The sequence below is a fragment of the Notolepis coatsorum genome (genome assembly GCF_963971535.1).
Source record: "Notolepis coatsorum genome assembly, chromosome: 6".
Classification (NCBI taxonomy): domain Eukaryota; kingdom Metazoa; phylum Chordata; class Actinopteri; order Aulopiformes; family Paralepididae; genus Notolepis; species Notolepis coatsorum.
In genome coordinates this window covers 152099398-152126524 of record NC_140170.1, presented here as the reverse complement: position 1 = coordinate 152126524, position 27127 = coordinate 152099398, and the positions used below count along the sequence as shown (strand labels likewise).

The 27127-nt window shown below is 47.8% G+C and overlaps 1 protein-coding gene across 1 annotated transcript in view; it reads left to right on the top strand.

The window, feature by feature from the left end:
* The window catches only part of fgd5a (FYVE, RhoGEF and PH domain containing 5a), a 181556-nt gene that overhangs the window by 138137 nt on the left and 16292 nt on the right, over window positions 1-27127 (top strand). Inside the window, exons 9-14 of the mRNA XM_084315770.1 lie at window positions 8878-8961; window positions 10853-10932; window positions 12177-12273; window positions 24100-24237; window positions 25693-25795; window positions 26555-26691. Coding sequence (XP_084171896.1) covers window positions 8878-8961; window positions 10853-10932; window positions 12177-12273; window positions 24100-24237; window positions 25693-25795; window positions 26555-26691 — 639 coding nt within the window. The remainder of the gene's footprint in view (window positions 1-8877; window positions 8962-10852; window positions 10933-12176; window positions 12274-24099; window positions 24238-25692; window positions 25796-26554; window positions 26692-27127) is intronic.

The following is a 27127-nucleotide window of genomic DNA, read 5'->3' as shown; positions in this document are numbered from 1 at the left end:
GGAAAAATATTGAGGATTCGGTGGTGGTAGATACCTGTTTAGATGTATGGTACAGGCAAGGTTGCGAACAGACTTTAATCTTTACCAGTTGAGTTGACCAGCAATGTAGCAGAGTTTGAGATGATGTGGTGTTACAGGTGGGTGTTGCGTACTGTGGAGGGGTTGGAGGTTTTTGGTTCTGTTCTGAAGTGAAGTTTGTCTTTTCTTTTTCTTGAATTGGTTTGCTGTTCTGTGTTTGCGTGATAAGTGCTGATGTATTGTTGAATTATATATGAGCAAATAAAGGTGGGTTTAAAAATAAAACAAATAAAAATCTCTTCTCTTCTCATCTCTTCTCCTCTCCTCACTTCTCCTCTCTTCTTATCTCCAGTTCCTCACTTCTCCTCTCCTCTCCTCTCCTCACGTATCTCCTCTCTTCTCCTCTCCCCCCTCTCTTCACTTCTCCTCACTTCTCCTTACTTCTCATCTCCACTCCTCACTTCTTCTCACTTCTCCTCACTTCTCCTCTCCTCCTCTCCTCCTCTCCTCCTCTCCTCCTCTCGGGGCTTGTTTTCCAGGGCTCTGTTTCCTCTCAGGATGTTTAGTGTGGGTCAGTGGATGCTGGCTTCCTGTGTAGGGAGGGGCCTGACAGTGAAGGCCAGACAGCTTTTAGAATGCAGGCAGGGTGTGTGTGTGTGTGTGTGTGTGTGTGTGTGTGTGTGTGTGTGTGTGTGTGTGTGTGTGTGTGTGTGTGCGTGTGCGTGTGCGTGTGCGTGTGCGTGTGCGTGTGTGTGTGTGTGTGTGTGTGTGTGTGTGTGTGTGTGTGTGTGTTAAGGCTGAGCCCGAACGTTCGTTCGTTAAGCTGACATTCGGACTTTAATTAATGGGTTCGAACGTTCGGTGAAAAAAAATAAAGCAGGCGCAACGACGGTGAGGCGATGTGAAGCGGCGCGTCTCCCGAGTGAGATCGCTCGGCTCAACCAGTATGGTCTCTGCCGGGCTGTTGCTGGATACTCAACCAGAGCTCTAGTCTCAACCAATGCAATAGAACCATTTTGATTGAATGACAGGCGATTCTGCCAATTACGTCACACCGCTTGCACCCGCCTCTGCTGTTACCACCAATCGGCAAGCGTTTATTATTATTTTTACTTCCGGCAATGCCGCCATTGATCTGCTTGAGAGAAGCATTAACGTAGCGTTAGCTCCCCGCCGAGGAAGTAAAAGTCGTAACAACTTTCCATAGGTCAACCTGCGGAAGGATCATTAATGAATAGTATTGAATACCAGCCTTTTTCGGCCACGGAGCGCGAGCTTCATGGCGGGAGGTGGTTGCGTTGGAAACAACTCTGGCCGAGGCGGCAGGCGTGTTGGGAGCCCGGCGGGACCCCCCCGCCGGTGTCTCTCTGTCTCTCTGCCGTCCCCCGTTCAGAGGCGCGCGCTTCTCTCCTTCCCGTCGACCAAGAGTGAATACCTGTTATTGAACGTGTAACACTAACTATATAACGTGAATGCCACAAAACGAATGCATTTGTTTATCTAGCCCCTTACGTGACTGCGGTGTGCAAGGGCTATTGTTTATCATAAGTAGGAACTTTATGCAGTACTCAGTAGCTTGTTTATTTTCTTCTGAGTGCTTTGTTTAATTACATGTTTACATGAACAGCCACCACTGTAAACAATATGTTTTTTCACCAATAGATTATGCAATGCCGCCCTCCGTAGGATCTATAATAATAATAAAAAAAATAATTATATAAAAAAAAAAAAAGTAATAAAAACATTTTTTTATTAAAAAATTTACAAAAAACGAACGTTCAAACGTTCGTTCGATAAACCCTGGCGAACGTTCGAACCCTAAAAACAGGGTTCGGGCTCAGCCTTAGTGTGTGTGTGTGTGTGTGTGTGTGTGTGTGTGTGTGTGTGTGTGTGTGTGTGTGTGTGTGTGTGTGTGTGTGTGTGTGTGTGTGTGTGTGTGTGTGTGTGTGTGTGTGTGTGTGTGTGTGTGTGTGTGTGTGTGTGTGTGTGTGTGTGTGTGTGTGTGTGTGTGTGTGTGTGTGTGTGTGTGTGCGTGTGTGTGTGTGTGTGAAATAAAAAAAACAGTGTGAATTAGAGAAATTCACTCTTATTAGTTCTTATAATCCAGTCATCTTGATGTGTAGTAATTTCACCAGATTATTCATGGAGACAGAGTCTTTTATTAAGGATAGAGTTTACTGACAGGATGGAGAGATCTAGGTTACAGAAATGGTCCTATAGTCTAGATCTCTATAGAATGACATGTTGCAACATAGAGAGACCTATAGGTTACATAAATGGTCCTATACTCTAGATCTCTGTAGAATTGCATGTTGCAACATAGAGAGACCTATAGGTTACAGAAATGGTCCTATAGTCTAGATCTCTATAGAATGACATGTTGCAACATAGAGAGACCTATAGGTTACAGAAATGGTCCTATACTCTAGATCTCTGTAGAATTGCATGTTGCAACATAGAGAGACCTATAGGTTACAGAAATGGTCCTATACTCTAGTCTAGATCTCTGTAGAATTGCATGTTGCAACATAGAGAGACCTATAGGTTACAGAAATGGTCCTATAGTCTAGATCTCTGTAGAATTACATGTTGCAACATGGAGAGACCTAATAGGTTACAGCAATGGTCTTATAGCCTAGATCTCTGGAGAATGGTGAGCTAACAAAATATTCATACAAGTAGACAAAACTAAGTGGAACCTAGATGTATGTATGTATGAGAATATGGTATGCATGGTGGGTGTTATGTTGAATATGTGAAAACTATGTGGTTGTAAGTGTGTGTGTGTGTGTGTGTGTGTGTGTGTGTGTGTGTGTGTGTGTGTGTGTGTGTGTGTGTGTGTGTGTGTGTGTGTGTGTGTGTGTGTGTGTGTGTGTGTGTGTGTGTGTGTGTGTGTGTGTGTGTGTGTGTGTGTGTGTGTGTGCGTGCGTGCGTGCGTGCGTGCGTGCGTGCGTGCGTGTGTGTGATAGAAAGAGAGACAGCGAGAGAGGGGGAGAGAGATATGAGAGAGGGCTATGTATCATGGTGTGTGAGAGAGAGAAGTGTGTTGGTAGGCTTCCCTGTCATCTCTCATGCTATATTATATTTGAGCTATGATTCTATGGCTGTCCATGGTTTTATGTCAGTGTTCCTCTATCTTTTCTTCAGCAAGCAGCGATCATACTGCCACATTCAGAGACCGCATTCATTAACTCATTAACTGCCATAAGCTTTCCTCATCTTTACTAAATGGCGCCAGCGTTATTGACAATTTTAGCGATGTTTGTAGACCCATCGTTCTGTATTATAGCTATGGAGACAATAGTATGGCTCATTTGACAGGCATTGTTCATAGTCCATTACTGACTAATTAGTTCATTTCTACACACTGTAGTTTGTTACACGCTACACGCTAAACGTCGTCCCATTTCCAGAATAATCCAGTATTTTTCCATAGATCGTGAGATATGACATTATATGCAATAATCCCAAATCGTTCTGGTTGATCGCCTGAAGCTCCAAATACTCCCAAATCAAGGGTATATACCATGTACATATGTGCATTCACAATGTACATGGGGGCGTTTTAACTAAAAACTGTGATCGTGTTTGTCAAGTAGGGGTGGGAATCACCAGTTTCATCATGATACGATACGATATCGATTCTTTGGACAACGATACGATATTTGCCGATATCACAAAGTCTCTCACGATACAATACGATACGATTAGATTCAGGTGCCTGCGATCGATATGAGATGATATCATATGCCCATTTAACACAATCAGTAACATTTAGATCAACAAAAAAAAGGTAATGAAAATATCATTTGACATTTGTATTTTTGAGCTCTTCCAGACATTTAAAGGAAAATCAATCTATTGTTTTTAATACAAATAGACCTCCTGTTCACTGTAAAGTGCCACGTTTTTATATATTGAGCTTTAAACTTTAAGCTACATTTTTTGGAACTCAAAACTCACAACCTCCCTCTCCCAAACCGTTCCTACAACAATTTGTTGATGTTGCATGATCATGTATAGGCCTACATTTATTATGTATTATATTGTTTATGTTTAAATAACATTTAAACATCAAACTCCTCTGACCTCATCTGGTCTTTCCAAAGACGCGCGCACACACACACACACAGAAAGGGAGAATGCTATGCTGTAACATCTACACACACGGAGCTACTGCTGTTGTTCTTGGGCGGATATGAGACTCGCCACAGGATTTTCAAAATAAGAGTATCGATATGAATCGATCTTATTACATCGCATCGATCCGATTCGATTGTTGATAATTACATCGATGTATCGATCTGGATCGATGTATCGTCCCACCCCTATTGTCAAGCATGTTTTACGTCCGGTAAAACACAGAACTGTGATTGTTACAAAAACATGTTTCAGGTTCGGTAAAATAGACATAGAATATACCTTACCTTAGCCAGAAGATATTCCAAAAAGAATAATTCCAAGTGATCGCATCGCCATCGCGATTACCAGTGTATATGTCTATACACGTTTATATGGGAAATACGCTTCAGGCAACAACATTTCGAGGCGATCGCTGTGGGTCTCTGTTCATGTGGGAGGAGGAGCCCTTGCAAAAAAATAAATAAAAAGGAAAACGTGTATCCACTCCAAGCCATTCCAGTTCAAAGGTAGGCGATACTGCCACCTGGTGATATTCGATCGCCATTACAATTCCAACGTAGGTATATGAATCAGAGACACCTAGATGGCTCCGGCTGACAGTATAGAACGGGGATCAAAGGAAAAGATCAAAGGACCAAAACCAGAGAAAAAAACGAACTAGAAATAATAAATAATAATGTATCACATATATAATATATCTGCTCACTATGGTCAATAATCCAATAGATTTTTGGATTGCACTAAGACAAATGATATTATATCAAATATTACACACATCCCATTTTGTGGGAAATTTTCATTATTTGTAATAATTGGTAATAATTTGGACAGTTGAATTGTGTGCCACATCATGGCAATATCAACCATACATCACAACATGATCCCAGTGAAAGACGATAAAGGATCACGTTGAACTACTGACCTGTCTTAAACCACGCCCTCTTTTCTTGATCCTCCAATCACAAGAATCACTCTACAGTTGTGATTGCAGGATCAGGAAAAGAAGGCAGGGTTTGAGATCAATTGCCGGCCCTACTAGTATGTCAGATAACCAAGCCAACGTCCCAGTGGTCAGCACCGGTCCCCGAGCCAGGGTTTGAGGACCACTGCACAACAGGATCTCATGGGGAATAGTGAAATAGTGTTGAGAGAAGCTGCTGTGTTGACTGTTAATTATTTTCATTTTCCTTCAGCCCTTCCCTCTCTATCCATCCCTCTGAATGGAGCTGTAGTTGAGTGATCGCTGTGATGGTCGATACTCTGCTGTACGGCCTACATAGACACGCTGTGGATGGCTCCAGGGGGTCAGGTGTAATTTATGAGCCTTTAAGGAGAGAGAATCCAAACGGCACCGTGATGAAAGCCATCCGTCACTTCTACTGCGACACGCGCTGAACAAACCATCACGCCAGGCCCCCAGGAGGAACGGGGGGGTGGGAGGAGCCGGCGAGGGGAGGGATCTACAGAAACGATGGAGAGAGTGAACTGTCAGAGAGAAAGGAGAGAGAGTGAACTGTCAGAGAGAAGGGAGAGAGTGAACTGTCAGAGAGAAAGGAGAGAGAGTGAACTGTCAGAGAGAAAGGAGAGAGAGAGTGAACTGTCAGAGAGAAAGGAGTGAGAGAGTGAACTGTCAGAGAGAAAGGAGAGAGAGAGTGAACTGTCAGAGAGAAAGGAGAGAGAGAGTGAACTGTCAGAGAGAAAGGAGAGAGAGAGAGTGAACTGTCAGAGAGAAAGGAGAGAGAGAGTGAACTGCCAGAGAGAAAGGAGAGAGATAGTGAACTGCCAGAGAGAAAGGAGAGAGAGTGAACTGCCAGAGAGAAAGGAGAGAGAGAGTGAACTGCCAGAGAGAAAGGAGAGAGAGAGTGAACTGTCAGAGAGAGAGGAGAGAGAGAGTGAACTGTCAGAGAGAAAGAAGAGAGAGAGTGAACTGTCAGAGAGAAAGGAGAGAGAGAGAGTGAACTGTCAGAGAGAAAGGAGAGAGAGAGTGAACTGTCAGAGAGAAAGGAGAGAGAGAGAGTGAACTGCCAGAGAGAAAGGAGAGAGATAGTGAACTGTCAGAGAGAAAGGAGAGAGAGAGTGAACTGCCAGAGAGAAAGGAGAGAGATAGTGAACTGTCAGAGAGAAAGGAGAGAGAGAGTGAACTGTCAGAGAGAAAGGAGTGAGAGAGTGAACTGTCAGAGAGAAAGGAGAGAGAGAGTGAACTGTCAGAGAGAAAGGAGAGAGAGAGTGAACTGTCAGAGAGAAAGGAGAGAGAGAGTGAACTGTCAGAGAGAAAGGAGAGAGAGAGTGAACTGTCAGAGAGAAAGGAGTGAGAGAGTGAACTGTCAGAGAGAAAGGAGAGAGAGAGTGAACTGTCAGAGAGAAAGGAGAGAGAGAGTGAACTGTCAGGGAGAAAGGAGAGAGAGAGTGAACTGTCAGAGAGAAAGGAGAGAGAGAGAGTGAACTGTCAGAGAGAAAGGAGAGAGAGAGAGTGAACTGTCAGAGAGAAAGGAGTGAGAGAGTGAACTGTCAGAGAGAAAGGAGAGAGAGAGAGAGAGAGAGAGTGAACTGTCAGAGAGAAAGGAGAGAGAGAGTGAACTGCCACAGAGAAAGGAGAGAGAGTGAACTGCCAGAGAGAAAGGAGAGAGAGAGTGAACTGTCAGAGAGAAAGGAGAGAGAGAGTGAACTGTCAGAGAGAAAGGAGAGAGAGTGAACTGTCAGAGAGAAAGGAGAGAGAGAGAGTGAACTGTCAGAGAGAAAGGAGAGAGAGAGTGAACTGCCAGAGAGAAAGGAGAGAGAGTGAACTGTCAGAGAGAAAGGAGAGAGAGAGTGAACTGTCAGAGAGAAAGGAGAGAGAGAGAGTGAACTGTCAGAGAGAAAGGAGAGAGAGAGAGTGAACTGTCAGAGAGAAAGGAGAGAGAGAGTGAACTGTCAGAGAGAAAGGAGAGAGAGAGTGAACTGCCAGAGAGAAAGGAGAGAGAGAGTGAACTGTCAGAGAGAAAGGAGAGAGAGAGAGTGAACTGTCAGAGAGAAAAGAGAGAGAGAGTGAACTGTCAGAGAGAAAGGAGAGAGAGAGAGTGAACTGTCAGAGAGAAAGGAGTGAGAGAGTGAACTGTCAGAGAGAAAGGAGAGAGAGAGAGTGAACTGTCAGAGAGAAAGGAGAGAGAGAGTGAACTGTCAGAGAGAAAGGAGAGAGAGAGATGAACTGTCAGAGAGAAAGGAGTGAGAGAGTGAACTGTCAGAGAGAAAGGAGAGAGAGAGTGAACTGTCAGAGAGAAAGAAGAGCAAGTGAGTGAGGAGGAAGGGTTCTTGTTGGAGTAAGTAAACATCCAGAGAGGCATCAGGGTCATGCGGGTGTATTTCGCGTCTCTGGAAAAATAATTATTGAAATCCGTTGGCACTCTGATCTATTTTGTACAGACTGTTTGTGGTCGGATGTAACAGAGTAGACCAGGGTGGAGCAGGCAGGCAGCAGGCTGTAGCCACAGTCCAGAGGTCACAGTCAGACCAGGGTGGAGCAGGCAGGCAGCAGGCTGTAGCCACAGTCCAGAGGTCACAGTCAGACCAGGGTGGAGCAGGCAGGCAGCAGGCTGTAGCCACAGTCCAGAGGTCACAGTCAGGACTGAGTAGCCTGTAGGCCATAATGTTGTTTTATCCCTACACTGCAGACAATCACAAGCTCAGCAAGTGATGTTGTCCTGCATTCAGACTTATTTCACCATGGTTTATAGTACTGTATATCACACTGTCGTATTGCAATTCTGTTCACTATGCAATTCACTTGTTTAATGGTCATGAAAGAAGAGAAGAATTCTTGAAACAAGAATCTTGTCCTAAGACGATTCGACCAGTTCAAAGTGAATGTCTTGGAATAAGTTACATTTAGTGTGAATTATCTGCCAGTGCTGTAAGATACTGTGACTTGAATGTTGTTCCCTGGCACTCTACTCTGTGAATACGGAACAAAACCACTTCCTAAATGCATCGTTCTTTTGCAGTACAGTCCTGACAGCTACTGTGGCTGTTTGTGTTTGTGTTGTTTTTGTTGTGGTGGAGGAGACTGGTCCCACCCAACCCTGGTTCTCACAGCAGCTGAGCTGGGAAGGCTGGGGTGGCCTGGGTGGGGGAGGCTGTGGTTTCCGAGGGGGGAGGCTGGGAGCCAGAGGCCTTGGACAGGGTGGAGAATTCCTGGATGCTGCCTTTACGGCCCTGGCGGATGTTTAGAGCACACATTAGGTGTGACCAATGATGTCACCTCTTTTGTCTGGCTCCAAATAAGGAACCCCTGGAACACAATGGGCTCCAAGTAGTATGTTCTGAAGATCACAATAGTTTTAGTCTGACAGGCAAATAAACGCTGAGTTGTTGTGTTTTTTGTTCCACTTGCCTGCCGTGTGTTTACATGGGAATTGGTGGCTGGAGGATTGGTGCAAAATGTATGAATGGTGTGAAAGGAAATATTGACCAAGTTGTTAAAATATAGAACAAGTGGTTACTGTGCAAGAGGTGTGGGACAGACCAACACTGCCTCCTTGTGGCTGTAATGGAATACTACACTGTTAAGAGTGGCTCTGAATCAGCGATGAACTTCACACTTTCTTTTGACAAAAATAGAACTACCTCTCTTCCTCATTTATCTAGTAAAGAAACGCTTTTCAGACACAAAAGTGCACAAATCTGTCAACATCACCACAGGACATGACCTCATTCTCTCCTTCTTTCCGTCTCCCCCATCAGATGAATGACATAATGCTGTACACCTACCCTCAGCAGGATGGAAAGTACAGGCTGAAAAACACCCTCTCTCTGTCTGGGATGAAGGTATGCTGACGTTTTTTTCAGATAGAGAGCTGACTGCTACTGTCAGCCTTTTGGACATGTGTAGTTGTAATTGTAGCTCAAGAGTTCAACAGGTGACCATGCAGTTTCTAAAACCTGCTTTTGCTGCGGATGTGGGATAATCTGACCATATATTATTCACAGAGGTGGACAATTTACAAATGACATGTTGCAACATGTTGCCTATAGGTTAGTTACAGCAATGACCCTATAATCTAGATCTCTAAAGAATGTCATGTTGCAACATAGTAAGAAAAAAAGCTGCAAGAAAACGGTAAATGTCTGTCATCAATGGTTGCCAAATACTTACTGTCAAATTACAGTAAAATCAAATACATTTACAGATTACAACCTTTATTTAATGGTTAATATTTTGATAAAAAGGTAATTTACTGTACTTTTATGGTATTTACACTTAAAGTAGAAAAACAAAAGTAATCTGTAAAATAATACAGTCAATTTCCTGTGAAAAAACATTTATTTTTTACAGTGTAGGTTACAGCAATGACCCTATAGTCTAGAAGATCTCTTTAGAATGGCGAGCTAACAAAGTATTTATACAAGAGTAGACAATAAAAGTGGAGCATTGATGGCCATACTATGAATTATAGATATGTTGTACAGTGATATCTAGATAATGTCGTTGTTATGAGACAGCTGTGTGTGTGCATAATGTGTGTGCAAGTTGATGAGAGAGAGAGCGAGAGGGAGGTAGAGAGAGAGAGAGAGAGAGAGAGAGAGAGAGGGAGAGAGAGAGAGAGCGAGATGGAGGTAGAGAGAGAGAGCGAGAGGGAGGTAGAGAGAGAGAGAGAGAGAAAGAGACTGAGAGAGAGAGGGAGGGAGGTAGAGAGAGAGAGAGAGAGAGCGAGAGGGAGAGAGAGAGAGAGAGAGCGAGATGGAGGTAGAGAGAGAGAGCGAGAGGGAGGTAGAGAGAGAGAGCGAGAGGGAGGTAGAGAGAGAGAGAGAGCGAGAGGGAGAGAGACAGAGAGAGAGCGAGAGAGAGAGAGCGAGAGGGAGGTAGAGAGAGAGAGAGCGAGAGGGAGGTAGAGAGAGAGGGAGGTAGAGAGAGCGAGAGGGAGGTAGAGAGAGAGAGAGAGAGAGAGGTAGAGAGAGAGGGAGGTAGAGAGAGAGAGAGAGCGAGAGGGAGGTAGTGTGTGTCGATAGATATGTCTGGGAGTAGGGCGGTCGGGTGGCGTAGCGGAGATTGCGCTCGTCACCAATGCAAGAGGCTGCGGTCTCGACTCCCGGAGTCAGCATTGCCTGCGGCTTGGGCCGATCGTCACACTAACTCGTTTGGCTGAGTTAGCGGGAGGGAAGTCATGAGTGGTAATCTGGCGTTGTGGACAGCGACCCCTACAGGTCAGGTCTGGGCGCCTGCTCAGCGAAAAGGCAGGAAGTGGTGAAGGCAGCGTGACCTCCCACGCGTTACACTTCACCAATGAGAGTCCTCGCTGCCAGGTGAAAAGAGAGCCGCTGGCTGTCTCCGCATGTGTCGGAGGAAGCATGTGGTAGACTTCAGGGTTCCCTTGTACCGACCAGTAGGGGGAACATGCGCACAACGACCAGGTAGGGGAGGGGGGGGGGGATTGGCATAACGACTAAATTGGGATGGGGAGAAAAGCATAGAAAATCAGTGTGTGTGTGTGTGTGTGTGTGTGTGTGTGTGTGTGTGTGTGTGTGTGTGTGTGTGTGTGTGTGTGTGTGTGTGTGTGTGTGTGTGTGTGTAAGAGAGACAGAGAGAAGTGTGTTGGTAATTTTCCCGATCAGCTGCTAAGTAATTAAATCAAATCCTCCCCTGGTGCTTCTGGGGCTGCTGGCTCTGCTGTGAGGGCAGTTGGTCTGCTGGCCTGACAGCTGTGTTGTTGTTCCCCAGGTGAGTAAACCTGCCCTGGACAACGTGCTGAACTGCCTGAGGATCGAGGTTTCTGACATCACCATCACACTCTCCGCCAGGTGAGCAACGTGTTCAGACCGCTCCAGTGTTTAGACCTCTCCCGTGTTTAGACCTCTACACTACCCAAACACTCCAGTGTTTAGACATCTACACTACCCAGGCACTCCCGTGTTTAGACCTCTACACTACCCAGGCACTCTAGTGTTTAGACCTCTACACTACCCAGGCACTCTAGTGTTTAGACCTCTACACTACCCAGGCACTCTAGTGTTTAGACCTCTACACTACCCAGGCACTCTAGTGTTTAGACATCTACACTACCCAGGCACTCCCGTGTTTAGACCTCTACACTACCCAGGCACTCCCGTGTTTAGACCTCTACACTACCCAGGCACTCTAGTGTTTAGACCTCTACACTACCCAGGCACTCTAGTGTTTAGACCTCTACACTACCCAGACACTCCAGTGTTTAGACCTCTACACTACCCAGGCACTCCAGTGTTTAGACATCTACACTACCCAGGCACTCTAGTGTTTAGACCTCTACACTACCCAGGCACTCCCGTGTTTAGACCTCTACACTACCCAAACACTCCAGTGTTTAGACATCTACACTACCCAGGAACTCCCGTGTTTAGACCTCTACACTACCCAGACACTCCAGTGTTTAGACATCTACACTACCCAGGCACTCTAGTGTTTAGACCTCCAGTCTACACTACCCAGGCACTCTAGTGTTTAGACATCTACACTACCCAGGCATTCCAGTGTTTAGACCTCTACACTAATAATAATATAATAATGCAGGACCTGTTCGGAGGTCTTTAATTGGCATGCAATTATCCTCAACACACACACACACACACACACACCGGAACACACACGCATGCATTGTCTTTATAGGATCGCAGATGCGATTAGTCTCTGCGATTAACCCATCCCCAGGCACTCTAGTGTTTAGACCTCTACACTACCCAGACACTCCCGTGTTTAGATCTCTCCAGTGTTTAGACCTATACACTACCCAAACACTCCAGTGTTTAGACCTCTACACTACCCAAACACTCCAGTGTTTAGACCTCTACACTACCCAAACACTCCAGTGTTTAGACCTCTACACTACCCAAACACTCCAGTGTTTAGACCTCTACACTACCCAGACACTCCAGTGTTTAGACGTCTACACTACCCATCATGAAATGGTCATGATGCTCATTCAACTCTGTTGGTAATGACGACTCAGTGGTATTGGCTACTGTTGAGCCTCAAACCTCTCAGAAGTAACCGGTGTGTCTCTGTGCAGTTCGGTGGGGGAGAGAGAGGACTGGTTCCACACCCTGAGTCGAGCCATAGCCGACCACGCTGCCGGGCTCTGCACGTTTGGTGGACCCTGTAATGAGGTAGGAAGATAAACTGTAGATTTTTTCACACAAAAAGCAACATGTACACACAGTTGAATAGCACTTAATTGTAGAATAGAATAGGCCTTTATTTATTATACAGCAGTACAATGATATTTAGTGCGATCCCTCAGTGGTACATACAATATTATAGATAAAAACACCAGCGAAATAAACTCTACATATATAAAGTATATGAATATGAAGAAAATACATTGCAAAAAGTCTGTATATTGCGCTAGTCATATCATCAGAGTTCAGCAGTATATTATTGCACTTATCCAGGAGAGTAGTGCAGTGCACAGGATATTATTGCACGCACACACACACACACTATAGTAGGGTCATCTGTGGCACTTCCGTGACCGTGGAGAGCGAAGGTCCGTTTCTCAATGGATTTGTCATCTAGGAGGGTTAATAAACAAATTTTGCCGGGGTGTATTTTTTTAAAAGGCGGGGAAAATTCGTGAGAGACCTAAATCCAAAATGGCTGCAGTGGAAATTAACTTTTTAATGGTTTGACCTACAATGATGCACAATACATGGTTTCAGAGTTTATTTTGATCAAGGAATACATATTTGGTGTTTATATAATGATTTGACCTATTGTTGACCTTCAAATGCAAGATGGCTGCCAATTTTGAGCTCCAAAATTATATTTTTTTTCAAAATCGTCGCAGAGCCTTCATATTAGGCTCTAATGAAAGCTCTGCTCATGATGAGTTGAGTTATGGACAGAGGGGATAGGTGGCTATCTTCCACCATACTCCATCCATCTGTGAAAGTTGGAGACATGATCACCCCTGTTTGCTTCAGCAGGGTGGGTTATTGGCCCCAGATGCTGTTTCCTGCACAAGGTTGTCTGACAGCTTTGTCTGACTGGAGTCTGGAGCACAGCCCAATTGCTGAATACAAGAGAAGAGAAAGGAGCGGTTTCAAGGGTGTTTAATGGAAATTGAGCAACACAGGAATTGGGGGGAAATAGAACAGGGTTAATGTTCTGTCCTGTGGCTGCCACGGCGGCAGTGAGCGAGCAAGCGGTCCTGGTGCTTGTCGGGGGAGCTGCTGGGTGGCAGCGGGTGAATAGGTGTTCCTCTTCGGGAACAGGTGACGTCCAGACAGGGACGCTGGAGCTGCTGGGTGGCAGCGGGAGAATAGGTGTTCCTCTCGGGAACAGGTGACGTCCAGACAGGGACGCTGGAGCTGCTGGGTGGCAGCGGGAGAATAGGTGTTCCTCTCGGGAACAGGTGACGTCCAGACAGGGACGGCGGTCCTTTGGGGCACAGGAGAGAAACGGGTTAGAGTAAGCCAATACACGGAGGGTATCTAGCAGTAGAGCTTGTGGCAGAGACGTCGTACCTGGGCAGTGGTAATTAATACCACGACAGCTTCTGGTCAGTGTCGAGGTGTAGATATAGTCCCCTCATCAGGGGAGGATAGGGTGCAGCTGGGGAGAGTGGGGTGCTTGCCCGTGTGTGAATTAGGGGGATGGAATACAGCTGGGTGAATGAGGGTGAAGGAAGGGGTGACTGAAGAAAGAGAGGATGATGAGGAGTGCGCAGTGGATAGAGAGGGGGATGAAGAGGAGCGTGTGGAGGACGTGAGGGGAAAAGGAGGGGGAGTGAAGTAGGCCCGTGCTGTGATTATGGCAGGACCCCCCCCTCGACGGGCGCCTCCCGGCGGCCCAGGCTTGTCAGGGTGAGCCTGATGAAAGTCCTGGACGAGAGTTGGGTCCAGGATCATTGGCCGGGAGATCCAGCTCCGCTCCTCCGGGCTGTAGCCCTCCCAGTCGACCAGGTACTGGAAGCCGCGGCCGCGTCGCCGCACGACCAGCAACTCCCGGACCACATAGGCCGGGTGGTCGTCTATCACCAGCGGAGGAGGGGGCTCTGGAGAAGGGGGAGACAGGGGACTGGAGACCACCGGTTTGAGCTGGGAGACATGGAAGGAAGGGTGAATGCGCATATGGGGGGGGAGCTGGAGCTTGACAACAGAGGGATTAATGAGGGACAGGATCTTGTAGGGCCCCACGAAACGGGGGGTTAGCTTTCGTGAGACGGATTTGAGAGGCAGGTCCCGAGACGAGAGCCACACCATCTGACCTGGTACATAGGCGGGAGCCGGGGTCCGGTGGCGGTCGGCGAAGCGCCGGTTCTGGTCCGCAGTCCGGAGCAGCGCAGCCCTCGTCTCCTCCCAGATCGTCCTGCAGCAACGGAGATGGTCCTGCACCGACGGTACAGCGATCTCCTCTTCCTGAGCAGGGAACAGCGGGGGTTGGTAGCCCAAAGATGACTCAAAGGGGACTGACCTGTGGCCGCCGAAGAGAGGGAATTGTGGGCGTATTCCACCCATGGCAGGAAGGCGCTCCAGCCAGAGGGGTCCCGGGCTGTCACGCAGCGGATTGCGGATCCCAGGTCGTGGTTGGACCGCTCCGACTGGCCGTTGGTCTGAGGGTGGACCCCGGAGGAGAGGCTGACCGTGGCCCCCAGAGCCCAACAGAAAGCCCTCCAGACCTGGGATATGAACTGAGGGCCTCTGTCGGAGACGATGTCAGCCGGGATCCCATGGAGCCGGAAGACGTGGAGTACCATCAGGTCAGCAGTCTCTGCAGCAGAGGGGAGTTTGGGGAGAGCAACGAAGTGCACAGCCTTTGAGAAACGGTCAACAATGGTGAGGATGGCAGTGTTACCGTGTGAGAGGGGAAGGCCGGTGACGAAGTCCAGGGCGACGTGCGACCAGGGCCGACCGGGGACTGGGAGCGGACGAAGGAGTCCGGCGGGCGGTCGGTGGGAGGCCTTCGCACGAGCACACACGGTGCACGCCAGGACGAAAGCGCGGGTGTCCTCTCTCATGGTGACCCACCAGAAGTGCCTCTTCAGCAGAGATAGTGTCCGGTCGATCCCCGGGTGGCACGCGAACCGGGAAGCGTGAACCCACTCGAGCACCTGGGAGCGGACGAGGTCAGGGACAAAAAGCCGGTTAGGTGGACCATTACCTGGGTCCGGCTGGGCACGCTGTGCCTCCCTGACAACGGACTGGATCTCCCAGGTGGCGGTGGCCACCAGACAGGAGGTGGAAAGGATGGTGTCGGGGTGTGTGGACCCCTCCTCAGGGACGAACTGCCGGGAGAGGGCGTCTGGCTTGGTGTTCTTGGAACCAGGCCGGTAGGTCAGGGTGAAGTTAAACCTAGCAAAGAACAGCGCCCAGCGAGCCTGGCGAGAGTTCAGGTGCTTGGCCGTTGAGACGTAAGCGAGGTTCTTGTGGTCCGTCCAAACCAGAAAGGGGACCTCCGATCCCTCCAGCCAGTGCCTCCATTCCTCCAGGGCTAGCTTGACCGCCAGGAGCTCCAGGTTCCCGATGTCGTAGTTGACCTCGGCTGGGGTTAGGCGGCGTGAGAAAAAGGCGCAGGGATGCAGCTTCTGGTCGGTGGCGAAGCGCTGGGAAAGAACCGCCCCTACTCCAGTGCAGGAGGCGTCCACCTCCACCACGAACTGGCGGGACGTGTCCGGCTGGACGAGGATGGGAGCGGTGGTGAAGCGCCGGCGCAGCTCGGCGAAGGCGGAGTCCACTGCGTCGGACCAGACGAAGGGCACCGAAGGCGAGGTGAGTTGGGTGAGAGGCGCCGCGACCAGGCTGTAGTCCCTGATAAAGTGCCGATAAAAGTTGGCGAATCCCAGGAAGCGTTGGAGCTGTTTAACGTTGGTGGGACAGGGCCAGTCGGACACCGCTCTGATCTTCTCGGGGTCCGCACGGATCTTGCCGCCCTCTATGATGTAGCCAAGGAAGCCGATGGAGGAGACGTGGAACTCACACTTCTCCGCCTTGACAAACAGCTTGTTCTCTAGAAGACGCTGGAGGACCCGGCGAACGTGCTGGACATGCTCCTCCATGGAGCGGGAGAAGATCAGGATGTCATCTAGGTAGACGAATACGGAGCGGTGGAGTACGTCACGGAGAACGTCATTGACGAGGGCCTGGAAGACAGCAGGGGCGTTGGTCAGACCGAAAGGCATTACCTTGTACTCGAAGTTGCCGAGTGGTGTCTTGAAGGCCGTCTTCCACTCGTCTCCTTCCCGCATGCGGACAAGGTGGTAGGCGTTCCTGAGGTCCAGTTTTGTGAAGATGGTGGCACCTTGCAGGGGCTCAAAAGCAGAGTCGATTAAAGGTAGGGGGTATTTGTTCTTTACCGTGATGTTGTTGAGACCCCGGTAATCGATACAGGGGCGAAGGGAACGATCCTTCTTGGAAACGAAGAAGAATCCTGCGCCGACAGGAGAAGAAGAGGGGGTGATTATGCCCGAGGCCAGGGATTCGTGAACGTACTTCTCCATTGATTCTCTCTCTGGGCGCGAGAGGTTGAACAGGCGACTAGCGGGGAGTGGCGCCCCGGGGAGTAAATCAATGGCGCAGTCGTATTGGCGATGGGGAGGCAGGGAGAGAGCCTGTTGTTTGCTGAAAACTGCCTTCAAATCGTGGTAGGCCGGCGGAATAGCAGACAGATCTATGTTCTCTTTGGGGGGATACGAACCGGCGCCCTCTAGTGGCGGCCGAGCCGACTGTAGACAAGCAACGTGACAGTGGGCGCTCCAGCTGGTCACCAGGCCGGTAGGCCAATTGATAGCGGGATTGTGTAACTTGAGCCAAGGCATGCCAAGGACAATAGGATTGTGGGGAGAGTTGGTAACGTGAAACCGAATACTCTCGCTGTGATTCCCGGATAGCAGAAGGCGAAGGGGTACGGTGTGGCGAGTAATCCGCGTGAGTAGTTTCCCGTTTAACCCCCGGGCGTCGCGGGGTATCGGCAGGGCGTCAGTAGCGATGTTGTAACGGGAGACTACTCCGGCGTCGATGAGGTTCTCGTCGGCCCCTGAGTCAACCAGGGCAGATAACGGGAGTGTTTGGTTATTCAGACACAGCGTGGCGCGGAATAGCATGTTTGGGCCAGAGCTGGGAGCGATATCGAAACTCGAACAGACGCCCAGCGCTACTGTCGAGCCCTGTCGTTTGGGCGAAGCAAGCAAGAGGCAACCGAGTGACCCGTTTGACCGCAGTACAGGCATGCTCCAGTAGCGAGCCTGTATCGGCGTTCGCTGGGAGGGAGACGTGAGCGGTCGAGATCCATGGGCTCGGAGGACCTATTTTCTTCGGCGCGGGCAGCGCAACGAGGCGGACCGGGTACAGGCGGACGAGTGGTGCTAGCTTTCTCTCGACGACGTTCCCGAAGACGCAGGTCCAGTTCTCTGGCCAAATGGATTAATTCGCCCAGGGAGGTGGGTCTTTCTTTGGACGCAAGCTCGTCTTTAATAGCGTCGTTCAAGCCCTGGCGAAAGGCGCCTTGCAACGGTGTGTCCCCCCAGTCGGAGCCGGCGGCGAGGATGTGGAAATCGATAGCGTATTCGCTTACGCTGCGGCTTCCCTGGCGGATAGAAAACAAGCCGGAGGCCCCCTCTGAGTCATCTGGAGGGTGGTCAAACACCTTACGCATGTCATCGACGTATTGTGAGTACGAATTGCAGAGGAAGGAATTGTTGAAGTGGAGAGCGGTGGCCCATCTCAACGCCGCGCCTGTGAGCAGCGCCGACAGGTAAGCCACTTTAGACCTATCGCTGTGAAACGTGTGGGGTTGTTGTTCGAACACTAACGAGCACTGGAATAAAAACGCACAGCATTTGGAGACGCTTCCGTCATAACGTTCTGGTGTGGGGACAGGGGGTTCCCTATGCGGGGGGCTTGGTGCAGCGGGGGTAGCGGCTGATGAGCCCTGCTGTGCCAAGTGTGCCTCGACAAGTAGATACTGTTTTTCTCGCTCAACGGAGTCGAGGGCGAGAGCGGCCAGCTGTGCCGTGACGGCGTCTAGGGAGTGGGCGAGTTGGTCTACCCGGGAGGTCTGGCCGTTAATGATACTCACAGACTGCTTCTGAAACTTCCTCCATTCCTCGGTCTCGTGTACAGCTGGTGCTGTCATCATGGTCGTGGTATACTGTGAGAACTGGAGTCTGGAGCACAGCCCAATTGCTGAATACACGAGAAGAGAAAGGAGCGGTTTCAAGGGTGTTTAATGGAAATTGAGCAACACAGGAATTGGGGGGAAATAGAACGGGGTTAATGTTCTGTCCTGTGGCTGCCACGGCGGCAGTGAGCGAGCAAGCGGTCCTGGTGCTTGTCGGGGGAGCTGCTGGGTGGCAGCGGGTGAATAGGTGTTCCTCTTCGGGAACAGGTGACGTCGAGACAGGGACGCTGGAGCTGCTGGGTGGCAGCGGGAGAATAGGTGTTCCTCTCGGGAACAGGTGACGTCCAGACAGGGACGCTGGAGCTGCTGGGTGGCAGCGGGAGAATAGGTGTTCCTCTCGGGAACAGGTGACGTCCAGACAGGGACGCTGGAGCTGCTGGGTGGCAGCGGGAGAATAGGTGTTCCTCTCGGGAACAGGTGACGTCCAGACGGCGGCCCTTTGGGGCACAGGAGAGAAACAGGTTAGAGTAAGCCAATACACGGAGGGTATCTAGCAGTAGAGCTTGTGGCAGAGACGTCGTACCTGGGCAGTGGTAATTAATACCACGACAGCTTCTGGTCAGCGTCGAGGTGTAGATATAGTCCCCTCATCAGGGGAGGATAGGGTGCAGCTGGGGAGAGTGGGGTGCTTGCCCGTGTGTGAATTAGGGGGATGGAATACAGCTGGGTGAATGAGGGTGAAGGAAGGGGTGACTGAAGAAAGAGAGGATGATGAGGAGTGCGCAGTGGATAGAGAGGGGGATGAAGAGGAGCGTGTGGAGGACGTGAGGGGAAAAGGAGGGCCGTGCTGTGATTATGACACACCCTAGACCTGTCCGGTTTGGTAAAACCTGCTAGGAGTTTCCTCCTACTGGCATAGCTCTCAGGGTTCACTGAGGTACTCAAGCTCCCTTACCACGACAAGGTGAACAGTCAAAAGGGAGGTGTTTTTTTTCTTTCTTTTTTTTCTTAATATATGTTTTGTAACTTTTGTATAACTATGGTGCTTCAACAAATAGCACTCCAAAATAATAATTGATCAACTAGTAGCCTAATGGCCTTAAGGGCAGATTTGGAGGCAACAGCATCTCCCTCTGGCTGACACAGCAACTGAAACATGTAATGTCAAACTGAAAATATAATTGTTAGAATAAAAACACACTAATGTTCACATCACAATATTAAAAAATAAAGGAAATAAGGGTGGAGAGAAAAGGCTGGTAGAAAACACAAAAATACGGAGTATAGGGATGGATATAAAGTAAGCTAAGCAGATGATATAACGTAACAACTTGTTGTTGATGGATGATGAGAACGGGAGACAGAATCACTATTCTTCATCAGAATCTGTTGATCTCCACACTGACTCCATTCATCATCACTGCTACTCTCATCTGAGCAGTCATGAGATGTGAGCTGCTGGGGCAAGGAGGGAAGGGTATGACACACTGGCTGGCACTTCCCATTCACTAGTTCCCAGCCGTGACCAATGGGGAAAGGATGTTCTTGAAGGTTGTAATGGCGCTGGCAATATGTAATGTAGTTTGTCCTTTTCACATGAAGATCCAAGGAGTCATCATCAGGTGGGAGACGAATCGTACACTTCTTTTTCAATTTGTGCCACTTGGAAGCTCTGGCCGGGCCACACATAACATCTGCACTCTCAGCGTAAACAATTGAGAGGACAAATGCTTTCATATCTGCTCTCACTTCATCTTTCAACTCCAGACTATCACCCACTCGTCCCAGGAGCTCTCTTGCCTCAGGAACAACCATCACCTTCTACAATACCTTTTTCTTTCCATGCCCATAGAAGCCTGAGGTGTGGTCACTGCCATGGAGAGGTATGATGATGTCTGCAACCTCTTCAGAGAGCATTGCACGGCAGTTGATAAATGCATTCTTGCGCTTGATCAGCAGATCACCTCTGATTTGTTGCGAGACATAAGCTGCTTGGACAAACACGTCTGTGTCTCCGCAGTCTAGAACAACAGGTCCAGTGTAGTTGGTGGTCCTCACCTTTGCATAGGCGGAGAGCAGCATTGTATCTGCCTCTGGATGTTTGAAGACATACTCTCCATTATCGATGCCAGTGCTGAGGTTGGTTGACACTTCTCCCTCACAGTATTTGATATCACCCTGCACTTGACCAACTTGTGTTTTCAGCTGTTCTTTCACAAGTTTTTGCAATCTGACCTTGTTTCCTGAGTTGACCATGAGTTCACCTGGGAACCTGTCTTCGGGTTTCAGGAAAACATTTGGGACGTGTGGATGTTTTGCTCATCATCATGCTCATCATCCTTGATGCTGAAGGGAAGGTCATACTTGTCGTTGATGAGAATGATGAGGTAAGCATTGGCATGGCATGAGAAGATGATTGCGCAGATTTTATGCAGGTAGTCATTCCAGCGGTACTCTGAACCATCCCGCTTCCTAGCCTCTCGGTCCTCAGATGTGTGGGTGGCAAGCCGCCATACCAGACCCATGTCTACAAGGCTCACGTAGTTCTGCGGTTCCTCAGGAACTGGTTCTAGGGTGAAAAGCTCTAACAACTTGCTCTTCACAGTCTTGCACATTGACCCATCCACATTGAAGAGTGAAAGGCACTCCTCTGTCACTCTTCTCTCAAGGGATGATTCAAGTTGTATCATACCAGATCCCTCTGCTAGGTCCACCAGGGCCGCTAGTCCTGATCTCTCCATATGGGCCACCTGCATATGAGCACCAGAAGGTGCGCAGCTCTTTTCACTTGCAAAATTCCGTCTCTTATTCCTGTGGATGGTTGCAGTAAGAGGCTTGATCTTGGTGAACACCCGCTCTTGCAGAAAAGTCTCAACCTGGAATCTGGAATTGCAGTCTTAAGGTCATGCAGTAACTCTGGTGAGGCGACGAGGCCAGACTGTAGTGACCTCAGTGTAGGTGAGGAGATGTTAAATGGATCAGCTTCAATATCCCTCATGCATGCCTGCAGGTCCTGAACTGCTTGCTCATCCTTCTTCATCCTCGCTGGCTGGCATTTGACATGCTTCCTGTGACGTTGCAACGTTGTTTGCATTCTTTGTTGTTGAGAACTGTTGATCAGCTCCTTCATGTCGCCATCAGTCTCAAGATCACAGTAAGCTGTCTGTAGAGCCTCTTGAGTTTCAGTCAGTGCATTCCGCAGAATGTTGAGGTTCTCCTTGATGTCTTCCGATAGTTCTTTGTGCTCAAGAATCTTTGACAGTTGATTTTGGATAAGAACCTCTCTCAAGAGCAGGATGCACCGCACGCCCCGTCTGTAGTGCTTTCCTCGTAGTGCTTGGTCTACCGACCCCTCCACTACTACCCCTGCTGTAACCAGAGTGTCTGCCATTCCAGAGCCCTTGAGTCTCTTGTAGATGGCATAGATGTAGGACATCAGCTGGTGGAAAGCTCAGAGGATTGGGATGATGTCCTTGAACATTTCTGGATTCTCCGCCTTGAGCTGAGTGATCGTCTTGTAGGTGGGCAGGTCACCAACAAGAAAGGAGAATGGAATATTCTTCAGCCGCATGGCCTCCACATGTTTCACCATGATGTAAGAAGCATTTTGTATGAAAGTATTCTGTACTTCTGTATGACAACTATTAAAGAAACTTGAAACTTGAACACTGACTTGCTTGGAGGTTCATTGTATGTTGTGTGGTAGTAAGGCTTGCTCTTGTTGGGTGGTGGATGACAGCAGGACTGGGCACCACTGTATCCTGGAACTCGCTGCTCTTCAGGTGGTGGTCTTGTACCATGATTGTCTACATGAGACAGTGCATGTATCACAGAGCGAGCATGCTGCGGAGCTGACCCATCCACTGGTGGATCTACCCTGGGACAAGCAGGTGGCTCACTCTTGCTACCAGGGGGGCATCTGTACTGGCAAACCTTTGTCAGTTCTGCACACTTCTGCTCCACATCCATCAGAGCCCAGTGGTCATAGAGGAGCAGTGTATCTGCATAGCTGATGCAGACACCACTCTTGTGCAGAGTGTCTATCAGATCTTTACTCCTTGTCATGCCATGGACATTTACGCCCAGGTTGATAGCAGTGGTAGTGCGCTGTCCAGTGAGGTGGTACATTCGGACCCAGAGTTTTTGTTAACACCAAAGTAAGATAAATAAATAAGTAGCGCACAAGGGTTAAATTCGGCTCAAGCAACTAACCTTGCTAGCTTTGCATACAGAATACTATTTTATGTTAGGCTATAGTGCAAAATAATTGTTGGTTCATTATGAAAATGTGATGGTATCAACTGGACACCATATTCTCAGTAGCCTACCCTATTTAATGGAAAACCGCAAATCAGTAACTGTTGTTTACACACAAACATTGACTTTATTGACCTCAGAGATTACTTCTGTGTACTTAATACTGTATATTATTCAACTCATCATGAGCAGAGCTTTCATTAGAGCCTAATATGAAGGCTCTGTGACGATTTTGAAAAAGATTCATTTTGGAGCTCAAAATTGGCAGCCATCTTGCATTTGAAGGTCAACAATAGGTCAAATCATTATATAAACACCAACTATGTATTCCTTGATCAAAATAAGCTATGAAACCATGTATTGTGCATCATTGTAGGTCAAACCATTAAAAAGTTCATTTCCACGGCAGCCATTTTGGATTTTGGTCTCTCACGAATTTTCCCTGTCTTTTAAAAAAATACACCCCGGCTAAATTTGTTTATTAACCCTCCTAGATGACAAATCCATTGAGAAACGGACCTTCGCTCTCCACGGTCACGGAAGTGCCACAGATGACCCTACTACTACCCAGACACTTCAGTGTTTAGACTTCTACACCAGGTGTTCCCAAACTTTTCAGGCCGCGACCCCCAAATAACGGTGTCAGAGAGCCGCGACCCCCACTATTATAGGAGGTAAAAGACTTTTTTTTTTTTTTTTTATATATATAAATGGAAATGTATGGTTGAAACATGCACATGTTCAAACACACACACACTAATAAGCATTGGAGGCTTTTAACCAGGGCCGGACTGGGGAAATTATTCAGGCCAGGAAATATAGTGCAAAATATAGCCCCAGTCAGGCCACTTTTTAAGCAGGGGGTCTGGGGGTCCCCCACCAGGAAATCTCTTGTTACTTGTTAATTTTTTTATTTGTACCCTTTAAATGCCAGTGTTTGTGATGGCATCACAAATTATTGTTAAAAAACAGTCTAGCATATGTATGATTAGCAACAACACTGATTTTGATGGATTTTCAGTTTTTTGTAATGTCAGATTGAAAATAATACAATCTTTTATTCCACTTCAGCCCTGATCATAACACCACATATTCATTTTATAATTCTAACCCTTTAAATGCCAGTGTGTGTAATGGCATATATTTGCAATATATCAAATGCAAAGTAGATTTTTCTGGGGGGGATTATTACAGGCTAGCATGTGTCAATGATTAGCAACAACAGTTTTTTGTAAGGGTCCCGCCTCCACCAATCACATGCGGCTCCCTTTGTGTGTGTGTGAGAGCAAGAGAGAGAGAGAGAGAGAGAGAGATAGATAGTTCTCCAACTTGTGTGAGTTGCAGTGATCTCCTGGTTGTTCCCCACCTAGGTTATCTAACTATTGCGCTGGTGCAACTAGAAACACTGGCCTGGCCTGCTTCTAAGTTCAGTGGCCTGACTGCATAAAGAATTTAAAATGTGGAATTTTTTTATTTATTTATTTGGAAATCATCTGGCGACCCCCACTTTGGGAACCCCTGCTCTACACTACCCAGACACTCCAGTGTTTAGACATCTACACTACCCAGCAGCATTTGTGGGAGGTGAGTCTGAGACCCATGTTGTGTTTTGTGTCCAGGCCCGTGAGAAGCTGTGGATGGCGCTGGGCGAGGCCGCCCCGGTCCTGGTGCCCTTGTCCCACGTGATGATGTGTATGAACTGCACCTCCGACTTCAGCCTCACACTCAGAAGACACCACTGCAACGCCTGTGGCAAGGTCAGAAACACTCCGGTACACGAGGAGGCAGCCTGTCTCATCTTTTCACTGCAGCAGCTCGAACTCTCAGTGGCGAGGAGTAACACGTGGGAGGCTCACGCTGCCCCCGCTACTTCCTGCTTCCGCTGCACCGGCGTCACCAAACCGACCTGTAGGAGTCGCTGTCCACAACGTCCAATCCCCACCCACCGGCTTTCCCACCCTCTAACACTTGCCAATTGTGTTAGTATGAACGACCGGCCAGCTGGTAGCAACGGCGAGAGCTGGGCTCGAACCCAGCGTCTCCTGCGTTAGTGGCGAGCGCCTTGCCCACTGCGCCAACTAGCCGCCCCTGTTTAAGCATAATGTTGTCGCCAACATTGTTGCTGGTATTGTCTTTTGTTCATATGTTGTATTAAAAGGAATATCCATATACCATCATAAACATAGTTTTAATAGTAGTATTACTTTAAACACATTAAACACTTTTGTATATTACACCGTATTTTATCTATTTATTTTTACACATTTGCACTACCTCTCAACCTCATTTTTGCATTTAGCATTTTGCACTTTTAGTTTTGTATATTGTATATTTTGTATAGTGTTTGATCTTTTTACTGTATGAAGCACAATCTCAGGAGGGTCCTACAGAACCAAGCATTTCACTATAATTGTACATGTACCTTATATGTGACAAATAAAACAAAACTTGAGTATAAAACACATGCTAAACAACCAAGCTAGCTTACGTTGCACAATTGACCCTCTTAAACTCTGTCCCTCTTTTCTTGATCCTTCAATCACAACTGTTGCTTTTCTCTGTATGTATCAGTTATCAGTTCATGATGACGTTCTAGAGGTATTTCAACGCTTAAAATCATACATCCTGCATTAATTGCATTTTCTCTCTTTATTTCTTTCCCTCTCTCTGTCCTTCTTGCCCCTCTCTCTCTCTCTCTCTCTCTCTCTCTATCTCTCTCTTTGTCTTTCTCCATATCTCTCTCTGTCTTTCTCCACCTCTCTCTCTCTCTCTCTTTCTCCATCTCTCTCACTCTCTCCGTCTTTCTCCATCTCTCTCTAACTCTCTCTGTCTTTCTCCATCTCTCACTCTCTCTCTCACTCTCCATCTCCCTCTTTGTCTTTCTCCATATCTCTCTCTGTCTTTCTTCATCTCTCTCTCTCTCTCTCTCTCTCTCTCTCTCTCTCTCTCTGTCTTTCTCCATCTCTCTCTCTCTCTCTGTCTTTCTCCATCTCTCTCTCTCTCTCTCTCTCTCTCTCTCTCTCTCTCTCTCTCTCTCTCTCTCTCTCTCTCTCTCTCTCTCTCTCTCTCTCTCTCTCTCTCTCTCTCTCTCTCTCTCTCTCTCTCTCTCTCTCTCTCTCTCTCTCTCTCTCTCTCTCTCTCTCTCTCTCTCTCTCTCTCTCTCTCTCTCTCTCTCTCTCTCTCTCTCTCTCTCTCTCTCTCTCTCCGTGCAGGTGGTGTGTCGTTCTTGCTCCAGGAACAGATATCCACTGAAGTACCTCAAAGACAGAGTGGTCAAAGTGTGCAACCACTGCTATGCTGAGCTTAGTAAAAGAGGTGAGTAACTAATGATGCAGTGTCCCCATCTTAATGTCTGCTTCCTTTATATTACGTCAGAGAGAGTGTGTGTGTGTGTGTGGTGTGTGTGTGTGTGTGTGTGTGTGTGTGTGTGTGTGTGTGTGTGTGTGTGTGTGTGTGTGTGTGTGTGTGTGTGTGTGTGTGTGTGTGTGTGGGTGCGTGCGTGTGTGTGTGCGTGTGCTACCCCTTCAGAAGCCTTAAAATCACTGGATGTCTACTGTCTTCTTGGTTCTATTGAGTGCACTTAGCATGGTTACTTTCAGGAAGTGGATTTATATGAAAATAAAAGGTGTGACTTGGTGTGACAAAACCATCAAACGGACAATTGAAACCCTCATGTCAACGTTGTGCCTTTTCAAGTAGATTAGCGGTTTACTTTTGTCTGTTCTTCACAAATGATGTAATGCTCAACCAAGTTCAATGTTTGTTGTCCCGAGGGGTGAGACAAAGGGTGATCTTCCCCACTTCACAGTAGGAGCTGATAGTTGAACAGTAGGTTCTAAAAGCATAGAGTGTAGGTAGTAGGAGCTTCTGATTCTGTAGGTACTGAGGACCTTTCGGACATGGCATGTGTTTCTTTCTTTCTTTCTTTCTTTCTTTCTTTCTTTCTTTCTTTCTTTCTTTCTTTCTTTCTTTCTTTCTTTCTTTCTTTCTTTCTTTCTTTCTTTCTTTCTTTCTTTCTTACTTTCTTTCTTTTGAGAAACACCTGTAACGTGTACGTGTCATCTCTGCCACCAGGGGGCAGTATGTCGGGGGCGTGCGGTAGCTCCAGTCCTCGGTCCCACCGTGCCAGCCGGCCGCTCTCTGCTGTGTTCCAGAGCCTGCAGACACCCATCATGTGGAAGAGCAGGAAGAACAGCTCTCCTCTCAACCAGGTCGTCCACTCACTCTAGACCAGTGGTCACCAACCTTTTTAAGCCCAAGATCACTTTTTTTTGTTGGTGAAGGCAAGATCTACCTATTGAAGCGTTGAGAGAAAAAGTCAGCCAAGATTGTACTTTAAACTAAATGACTTTTATTTGCCTGTATTCTAATTACATGCAATGCTTTGGTCCAACATTAAAACGTCAAAGTAGAACTGTAATATGTACTTTCTCAGTCAGTGCTAAGTGCAGTCCTCTTATGCAGCATCACTTTTCACATCAAAACAAAAGTAGAACTGTAATGTGGACTCTCATATTATTAACATTAGAAAATGCTAATTGTAAATACGTTTGTCAAAGTAGAACTGTAATATGTACTTTCTCAGTCAGTGCTAAGTGCAGTAATCTTATGCAGCATCACTTTTCACATCAAAACAAAAGTAGAACT